Source organism: Limulus polyphemus, unplaced genomic scaffold, assembly GCF_000517525.1.
Source record: "Limulus polyphemus unplaced genomic scaffold, Limulus_polyphemus-2.1.2 Scaffold3703, whole genome shotgun sequence".
NCBI lineage: Eukaryota > Metazoa > Arthropoda > Merostomata > Xiphosura > Limulidae > Limulus > Limulus polyphemus.
In genome coordinates this window covers 173-10807 of record NW_013669313.1, presented here as the reverse complement: position 1 = coordinate 10807, position 10635 = coordinate 173, and the positions used below count along the sequence as shown (strand labels likewise).

At 37.5% G+C, this 10635-nt stretch overlaps 1 protein-coding gene across 1 annotated transcript in view; it reads right to left on the bottom strand.

Moving 5' to 3' along the window:
* LOC106469884 (dnaJ homolog subfamily C member 28-like) overlaps positions 1–9451 on the bottom strand; it is a 24917-nt gene extending 15466 nt beyond the window's left edge. Inside the window, exon 1 of the mRNA XM_013930404.2 lies at positions 8972–9451. Within this exon, the coding sequence (XP_013785858.1) occupies positions 8972–9145 (174 nt within the window). The 5' untranslated portion in view covers positions 9146–9451. The remainder of the gene's footprint in view (positions 1–8971) is intronic.
* Between the last annotated feature and the right edge of the window lie 1184 nt (positions 9452–10635).

Sequence of the window (10635 nt, the reverse complement as noted above, 5' to 3'; positions counted from 1 at the left end):
TATTGCTTCCTAACAATATGTTCACTACTCTGTTGGTAAACATTTATTGCTTCCTAACAATATGTTCACTACTCTGTTGGTAAACATTTATTGCTTCCTAACAATATGTTGACTACTCTGTTGGTAAACATTTATTGCTTCCTAACAATATGTCAACTACTCTGTTGATAAACATTTATTGCTTCCTAACAATATGTTGACTACTCTGTTGGTAAACAATTGCTACCTAACAATATGTTGACTACTCTGTTGGTAAACATTTTGCTTCCTAACAATATATTGACTACTCTGTTGGTAAACATTTATTGCTACCTAACAATATGTTGACTACTCTGTTGGTAAACATTTATTGCTTCCTAACAATATGTTGACTACTGTGTTGGTAAACATTTATTGCTACCTAACAATATGTTGACTACTCTGTTGGTAAACATTTATTGCTTCCTAACAATCTGTTGACTACTCTGTTGGTAAACATTTGCTTCCTAACAATATGTTGACTACTCTGTTGGTAAACATTTGCTTCCTAACAATATATTGACTACTCTGTTGGTAAACATTTATTACATATTATCAGAATATTAATAACATTACCTTGATTATGCTGTTAGTAAATACTTTAACAAAAAGACTAATATTAGATTGAGAACACTTCAACAGATTGTCAGAATAAAGACAATACTAGTAGGTTGACTATACCATTCATAAACAAAAGTTACGAGACTAAGGTTAATGTTAGACTGACTAAACTGATGGTAAACAGGTTAATGTTAGGTTGGATATATTGCTGGTTGGTTGCTATTAGGAGAAACTCTGTTACTACTTCTGGAGGAATTCTGTTACTAAAATACACGTACCTTCGTAGCCTTACTGGTCCCTCTAACTTTATCAATTTTTGCTTGGGCTACAGATGCTCTCTCATTGATACCTTTAAGACGCTGATGGTATTCTGAAACTTTGGAATTAATTTTAGAAAAAATGTCATTGGTTATCTTCTCTAGATAATCTAACGAATCTGCAATGCAGTGAATAGTTTCTTCCCGTCTCAGGTCAGGAGGAATCAGCTTTACATTGTACACTTGGACTGTCATCGTGAATGTTCTCTTCCCCTGTAGAAAAAATAGTTCACTCAGGCTTTGTTCACACTTAGACCATCCAGTCACTACTTTGATTTTGGTTTTCAACACCCACTTATCTTGTATTGATTCTTTACACGAGGAACATAAATGAAAGTTATCATTTTCCTAATCTGAAAATGGATTTCCAAACATTTTTACCTCTGCTGACACATATAGCTATTTCTCGATCTTTGTCTTTTCCATCTAAAAATCGTGTTCTCTTGCTCCAGTTTTTTATATCCCACTCAACTGCCGTTCACAAATTCTAATTTGCAAAACTTTACACCAGTCCTCACACACCCTCTATGCAGGTACTGTATATAAGCACTGTATGCAGACAATATAATCACCTTTCAAGACTTACCCATGATGGTCAGAAACACTGACCCGCAAAATATCACCCAGAGAACAGTTCAGACAAGCAGCCAATAACTTTGATAGATGACAAATCTGGTGAGAAGTGATGTGGAGCATATCTCAATCTTCAAGAGATAACCCCAAATAGGCTATGGGAATCAACTTCTGAAGCCCCCTGGGTAATGTAATGGGTGATAAATCCTGCAGGATCCCAATGAATAAAAACCCAGTTCCTAGGGCCCCTGAACAGTTCCGTACAAGCCATAGAACATTGAAGTGCTCTGATTGGACACAACAAACAATGCGAGTCTGATCGATTGTAAAGATGAGAAATGGCTAGTAAATGAATAGGAGAAAAGGATTTATTTCCTTCTCCAGCAGCGAGAGTGTTCGGTAGAAATACATAGGTGGAATGATAGAGAGTCTGCTGAACAGGGATGGGAAATAAATTAGAACAGTATCCGGAAGCTAATAATAAAAGTACCTTGAGGGAAAGATGATACAATGAACAGGAGGTCACAAGATTGAAGGTATAAAATGAAAATGCAAGTAAAACAACTCTAAAGTCCCAATCAGGCAATTGAAAAGGTCGTTTGGGTCGAAGAATATGAAAGGATCTTAAGAACAGAAGAGTCAAAAACCATTCTATATGTAGAATAGCCAAAGGATGATATATATAATGCAAGGTAGAAGAACCCAAACCTCTCTCAAAAATCCAGGTAAAAAAACGTGAAACTATATGGATTGATGAAGTGGGTTGAAGGCTCACCGAAGGCACCACTGACGAAATGTAGTCAATTTCTGTTGATAGATTGCCATAGTAGGATTTTAGTCAAATAAACAGAAACTTTAGAAGTTAAACCCCTATTTCAGGCAAAGGACACCATAACTTCCATGCATGAAGCTGGAGTCAAACATCCAGTTCTTTAATGTTGGACTGAGATTGTCTCAACAAGGATGAACAAAAAGGTAGTGGTGGACATTTCTGGAGCAACCAAAGAAGAGGAAACTGTGTTTGACCAAACCAAAAGGGTGCTGTCAAGTGAACTCGACATGGGATGGAATGAATCATTGACAAGACTCTGGAAAGGCAAACAAATGTAATCCCGTCCAGTTCTGACGGAAAGCATCTATCACGAGAGCTCAAGGATGCGAAACTGGAGACCAGAACTGTAGGCAAGCATTTCAATGGGTTGCAAAGGCATCAATCATTGGAGAACAAATCCATTGAAAGAATTCCTGATGGAACATCCATTCTGTTGGAAGAATCTGATGGGATAGAGAAAAATGATCTGCTATCAAATTCATGACCCTTGGCACATGACAAGCCAAAAGATGGATGTTGCGGGAATGAGCCAAAAAAAAAGACCCAAAGCCCAAAGACCAAGATCTTGAGAATGAGTACCTCCCGTATGAGAAAGATATGAAACCACTGTGGAGTTGTCCGAATGGATCGTGAAAATATTGCTGTACAAAAGAGGAAGATCTGGATTCCTTGCTTAATGTACTCCTAAAAGCTCAAGAATGTTGATAGTCAGTCCAAATACCCAGGAATTCCTGCCCCAGAAAAAAGCACTCCATCTGTAAGGAGATGTATTTCAAAACGAGGAGGTGGTATGTGAACCCCAATATTCATGTTGTTTCAGTCAAGTCTCCACTTGAGATCTGCAAAGTGTTCTTGAGCCAAGAGACTGTTTGATCCAAAGGATCAGTATGCATGAGCCACTGGTCGCGAAGTGACCACTGAAGGGATCACATATGGGCCGGACCCAGTGGCACGAGGGATTCTAGGGAAGCCAAAATCCCAAAAACAGACAGAACCATTTGTGCATTGGGAGAAGGTGACATAAGCAAATGCCTGATAATCCTTTCCATAGTGCAAAGTCCAAGGGGAGATGGTTGAGCTTGACTCAAATGTGTGTTGAAAAACACTCCGAGATGGACCATGTATTGCGTTGGTGAAAGATTTTTCTAACCTGATAATGTAGCCCATCCTTCTGGCTGTGGAAATGAGAATCTATGGATGTAGTTCAGCAACATTAAGGGGTGGCACCAAAAGAAGTTAACATTCTAAACAGCGATGCATGCACAGACCCAGAAAATGGAGATGCTGCTCAAACGCCCGTACTACTCAGCGGAAAACATATGGTGCTGAATCAAGTCCAAATGGAAAAGCACAGAACTGCAACATCTGGTCCTTGTGCAAAAAACCTAGAAATCGACAAGAAGACTCTGCTATGGAGATATGAAGGTAGGTGTCTCTAACATCAAACTTGGTCACCCAAAGACTTGGTGTGAGGTTGAAGAAAAGATGAAACGAGGTGGCTGTAGGAAGAGATTGAGAAGACAGATTGATGATAGGATGCAAATTTCAGCTTTCTTGGGCACCAGAAATAGACGAGAATCCTGGATGAATGGGATAGACCTTCTCAATGGGTAGTCACTGACGTCGCCTTGTAACTATGTGTGTAAGAGTACCAAAACATGCATACCTCTGCTGACACTTATAGCTATTTCTTGATCTAAACATTGTGTTCTCTTGCTCCAGTTTTTATATCCCATTCAAATGCTCTCGGCAAATTCTAATTTGAAAAACTTTACACCATCTCTCACACACCCTATATGCAGGTACTGTATATAAGTACTGTATGCAGACATCTATAATCCCATTTTCTCGACAAAGCACTAGCACTAGTAATCAAGTTTTGTGGTTCACATTTTCTTCTGTAAAATTTGGAAGTATTCTAATGTTGTTTTTTTTGTTGTTTTTTCTTGTTGCTGATAGTTCATTGGTTTTCTCTGTGGTTCAACAACAACAACAAAAATTTGCAGGTATAAATTACCATACAACAGTTTCTGGTATGGAGGCTAACCAGACCTCATCCATTCCTCCTTTGTTGTCTGGTGGTAGTCAGGGAGGGAGATCCACTCTAGGTGGAGACTGTATGTAACCGGATTCAAGGCAAGTTGTAGTCCTTTATGCAGCCTGGGGGGTTTCTCTCTGGAGGGTTCAGAGTTGGCTTTTCGTCATAAACATGAATATACTGTGGAGAATTTAGACATTTTTTTTCTACTCCTTTTCTCACTAGGGCTGCCTCTACTGATGGCTCATCTGATCAGCCATCTTCTGCCCCTTTTTCTTTACTTAGTTATGCAAGTTTTGTGGATTAACCCCATTGCTGTTGAGTCTACCTCTGCCTTGTTGTCAGATAGACCTTGGGGAAGGATTACTTAGTTTTTCTTTTCCTGGTATTGCCATTCATGCCTGGATGTTTGCAACACAATTATGAGAGGATATTGCTATGCCTTGCCCCCTTCATTTATCAGAGCAACATGCCCTGGCTTATTGTCCGGCCACTCAATGGTTGGATCTGTTGTTGGATGTATGGGGTTCCTGGTTAGAACCTGTTATCACTTTTAACTTTTGCAGATTTGTTTGACTATTACTACTGTATTGTGATACTTCTCTTCCTGTCAGAAGCATATCAACACTGTCCACATCAATATGAAGATCAACTGAGACCCTTATTAGTTACCCATACGGCTCATTTGTCCCCTTGCCTTGGTGTCATGATTGGTCTGTACCTGGGACTTAATGAACTGAGATGTCATGTTGGAAGGTATTCGTTTGATATCCACAACTCCTCGTGATTTATGGGAGATGCCCTTTCTTCGGCCTTAATAGTTTACGGGAGTTCCTGAAACTTTTGAAGCCGTTTGTAGTCTTCTTTATCGTCATTGGTGGCTCACTTCTCTTTTACTCCAACAGGTAATTCTGGAGGATTGACAATTCGTGTCTCACAGCCCCAACATTCGACACCTCGTCCTGTTGGTTCACAGAATCGGTTCCATCCGTATTCTCAGGGATCGTCGGATAGGTCTGAATGGGGCCAGTTTATGTATTCTTGAAAGAAGACACAATGTGTATTCTTGAAAGAATACACAATGTAGTAACTACGTGTGTAAGAGTTTTGTTTATGTATTCTTGAAAGAATACACAATGTAGTAACTACGTGTGTAAGAGTTTTGTTTATGTATTCTTGAAAGAATACACAATGTAGTAACTACGTGTGTAAGAGTTTTGTTTATGTATTCTTGAAAGAGTACACAATGTAGTAACTATATGTGTAAGAGTTTTGTTTATGTATTATTGAAAGAATACACAATGTAGTAACTACGTGTGTAAGAGTTTTGTTTAAAAACTCTTACACACTTTATGTATTCTTGAAAGAATACACAATGTAGTAACTACTAAGAGAAAGCTTGATAAGTATATGAATGATAAGGGCTGGCTTTAATATTTTTCTTTTATTTAATTATTTTAATTTAGTTTAGAGGATGGAACAGCCAAGATGGACCAATAGGTCCCATGTTGTCCCAAAACGTTATGTTATTATGGAAATTAGTTGAAGGTTGGAACCTTTGGCATCTGAACTTTCAATGGTCAAAATCTAACCTTCGTCACAGCCTTTTTGATATCCATTAAACATCCTTCATATGATATGAATATAAATTAACCTGGAAGGAATGACCTGTCCAATAATAATTAAATTTAACATCTTCAGGTAACTAATATAACTTTCCCTACGGCACCACCAAGACTCCTCATGTGTATCCTAATCATGAGGCATCGTGGGAAATGTTTTGAGATGATTCTTTGCAGTTTCCAAGATTCTTTCGTGGTAGGCTGTGATAAACAAGGTGTTGGAAAATAGTTGTTAATTTTTCAGTCATTTCTGTGAATCTGATAAAAACTCTTCCAAATGTGCAGATAAATGAAAATTGTAACTAGAGCTAAAAGGTATTTTATGTCCAAAACTTAATATTTTTATTTTTTGTAAGGAATTTTCATGTAATAACATCACCAGCAATTTTTATTATATGTTTTGTAATTCAGACTGTTTTATAATTTTAAGAATTATTTGATTCAGCTACGCGTGACTGCCAAACTTTAAAATATGTTTTGTAATTCAGACTGTTTTATAATTTTAAGAATTATTTGATTCAGCTATTCGTGACTGCCAAACTTTAAATTATGTTTTGTAATTCAGACTGTTTTATAATTTTAAGACGTGTGTAAGAGTTTCGATAATCACTTAAATTTACTGTCTTCACAACAGCTGAAGGCAACCAATTCCAAAGGCCAACTATCCTGTTAGAAAAATAAATTTGTCTTAGCTGAAGATGACTCCTACCCTGCCAAAATTTGTATTTGTGTCCCAAATTCCTACTATTCTCACTATTAAGTATGGAAAAAGATGATGCATCAACACTATTAATTCCCTTTACAATTTTAATCACCTCAATCATATCCCTGCCAACTCTTCTTTTTTCAAGTACAAACAATTTCAAAGATCTTAATCTCTTCTCATATGATAAACCTTCCTTCCCAGGCACCATTGTAGTAGCCCTCCTATGAACCCTTTTCCAACTATTTAATGTACTTCCTAAGGTAAGGAGCCCAAAACTGAATACAATACTCCAAATGTGGCTTAACCAGTGACCTATACAATGAAATTATAACCTCTTTAGACTTCTATTCAAAATTTCTGTAAATACAATCAAAAATCCTTTTTGCCCTACCACTAGCAACAGCACACTGCTTGGATGGCGTAAGGTTGTTTGTTTGTCATTTTATGGCTCAAAACAAAGAGGCAATCTGTGGCAAACAACAGGTAGAAATCTCAAAAGTAAAAGATTATAAAATGTAAAAATAAAACAAGTTTAAGAATATATAAGGTCAAAAACCAGGTAAAAACACTTAACTAGAATTAAAAAGGCCACAAATAACCCACAAAAAGCTAAAACACAATCATATTGGACAGTGTCACCATCCCCAGTGACACTGTCCAATCTCAGGGGTAAAACCTTAGAAAGTACATGTCAAAAATGGTGCTGCCTATTATGATCGTTATGATAGCATGACAGTAAAACGTGGGCTATTCTGACAAAGGCTACACAATGGTGGGTCAGTACCAGATAGAAGAAAATGATGAGTTAAAAAACTGTGACCAATGTGTAACCTAGCCAAAACAATTTCCTCCTCCTGACCCTTACAGAAACAAGATGTCCAGAGAGCAACAGTAAGTTTAATATAAAAAAGCTTGTTGTGATCTTGTTCATCCCAAGCCAACTGCCAACTGGTGCGAAGCTGAACCTTGAAGAGAGGATTGTAGTCCATATATGGGACAAGCATGGCCGTGATGGCACCAGTGCAGACGGACTTAACTGAAGAGTCAATGAGCTTGTTCCTGTGAATATTGACATGGCCAGGTATCCAGAAACACTGGATGGAAAACAGAAGATATAGAAAAATGAGGGTGAGAACTATCATGAAGTGATTCCAAGGCCAGTAGAGAGTAGAGTCAGTGTAAATGGTACAATCAATGTACTGCATAGCTTCTTTGTGATCCATGGCAAGAGAAATGGTATACAACTCAGCAGTGGAAAAAGAAACTGTAGAGGGGATCCTATGACCAACCATCAAGCTACAACAAACCATGGCAGAGGTCACAAAATCACCTGATTTCAAACCATCCATAAAAACAGAAACAGAAGAATGGTTTAAAAGATGTTCTGCAAAGAGAAGACAGTACTTCCAGTTGAGAGTATTTGCCTTCCTCAGATGACTCAAAGAAAGGTCACAAGTGGGGATGGTAATAAGCCATGGCAGGATGGGCTGATCATTGGAGACAGCAACATCATCCAATGATAGACCCAGTTCAGTCAGCTGCACCTGGATGTGGAAGCAAAGAAGAACAATGACAGACCTTCTATTCAGAAAGATCATAGCCCACTGAGGAAGAAAGACACAAACCCAGGTGGAATGCTGTGGTAAGGAACAAAGTTTAGTAGCATACTGCAGAGAAAGTTGCAAACAGTGGAGGTTAAGAGGAAGTTTGTGGGACTCAGTGTACAAAAGCTGTACTGAAAAAGTGCAGAAAGCCTCCTGCAGAGCTGTAGCCCCAGATGGTGAATGAGGTCCAACATCTTCAAGGCAAAGGCTATTGCAGAAACATAGGCCAGAGCCCTATAGTCTAGTTTGAATCAAATGAGGGCATGATAGATCTTAAGCACAGATCATTGATCCAGTCCCCAATCAATATCATCAATATAAATTAAAAGAAAACAAAAGCCCCAGCACTGACCCCTGAGATACTCCACTGATAAAAAGAGTTCAGTTTGACTGGGTTCCACAAGTAACAAGCTTTTGCTCCCTTCCATGCTATTAGTATTATTTTGTATTAATACTACTCTTCGTGTACAAATACAACCCATTTATTAACACTCTTCCCTCAACGCCTACGATGCGATTTTCTTAATTTTATTTTTACTAGTTTTAGCCAATCTTTTATGTGGTACCTTATCAAAATATTTTCTTTTTTTTCTAAAGCTAAGCACTCCTAAGTTCAAACAAATTTATATTTATAAAGAAGTGGCCAATATTAATCATTAATAAACATAAAATTTTTGATTTTTTTTTACCTTAGGCCTACCTTTATTTCATGAATGTTTTTGGATGTCTTATTTCCGTGATAACTTTTGGTGTAAAAATATTTTTTTCTATTTCCTCTATATATTTCATTGGGAATCTGGATATGTATTTGATAATTACATAACTTGTTGTATCTTGGGACTAGTAAAGCTGCTGGAACAGAGATTTTGGACATAAATAAAATAGGCCTTAAAATTCTAAACTCAAACTCAAGTTAATGCAATAGATTGTCCTGGGGCTTTCGCCCAACCTTATGCTTTCAATATGATACTGATAGTGAAAGTATTTGCAAGTTTGTTACGTTTGTCGTAACCACGCTAAAAATTTACTCTGTTTAAATTAAAATTTTAAGGGTACTTGTACTGACAGTCAAAATATTTAGGGTATGCCCCAATTAAAAACGCCATCAACACAACTAATACTATAAAAGTATAATAATAGTAAAACTACTGAAGGATAATATGGACACCATGCGGAAAGACGAAAGGACGACGACTAAAAGAAATATTACTCAATAGAAAATAAGCCATGTATATATATAATACTCAAAAAGCTGAAAAGTCCAGCACATCACCAAAATTACTGCATTTGAGAAAAAATTGAAATTACACTTTCGTTTTGTTTGTTTCGTGTTAAACACGAAACTACAGAAAGGGCTACCTGTGGTCTACCAACCGTGGGTATCGAAACCTAATTTTTAGAGTTATAAGTCCGCAGACTTAATGGTAAAACATCGGTGGAAATATGTTCATAAAAAACTGACTTTGCCATATTTTAAATAACAAGGTGAATGCCAAATGCCCCATGTTTTCACGTTATATTTTATTTTATTTAGTTACTTGCAATCTCTGAATAAGGAAGTAATAAAAATATGTTTTATGCTGATTTTAGTTATTATAGTCTAGGAGCAGTTCCCAAACATTCGAACTCCCTCCTCCCAGGTGGTTAGAGTGCTCGACTCACAATCTGAGGGTCGCGGGTTCGAATCCTTGTCACACTAAGCATGATCGCCCTTTCATCCGTGGGGGTGTTATAATGTGACGGTCAATCCCACTATTCGTTGGTAAAAGAGTAGCCCAAGAGCTGGCGGTGAGTGATGATGACTAGCTGCCTTCACTCTAGTCTTACACTGCTAAATTAGGGATGGCTAGCACAGATAGCCCTCGTGTAGCTTTGCGCGAAATTCAAAACAAACAAACAATCGTATCCCTCCACCCTGACTACTTGCCATGACTACTCTTTGCTGTTATCGATATTTTATTATTTCCTGTTGTTTAAATTGTTGTAGCATATTCCCAATTGAATGACCAGGAGACATATACCACAACTTGAATGATGAGCATGCAGATAGTTCGCGAGTAAACCACTGGAACATGGTGTAGATCAACATGACATCAACTTTATAGTAACAATTAAAGTCTTAAAATTAATAATTTAACCTAATTTACTTAACAATGTTTTTACTGTTTCACTTTATCAGTAATATACATTAAATCTGCTAATTTAATCTTATTAACTTTATAGATTTTGCATATATATCGGCCTCCCAGTTGCGGAGTGGTATGTTTGCAGACTTACAGCGCTAGAAACGGGTTCCGATTCCAGTGGTGCGCATAGCACAGATAGCCCATTGTGCAGGTTTGTGCTTAACTAACTAAAAATAAC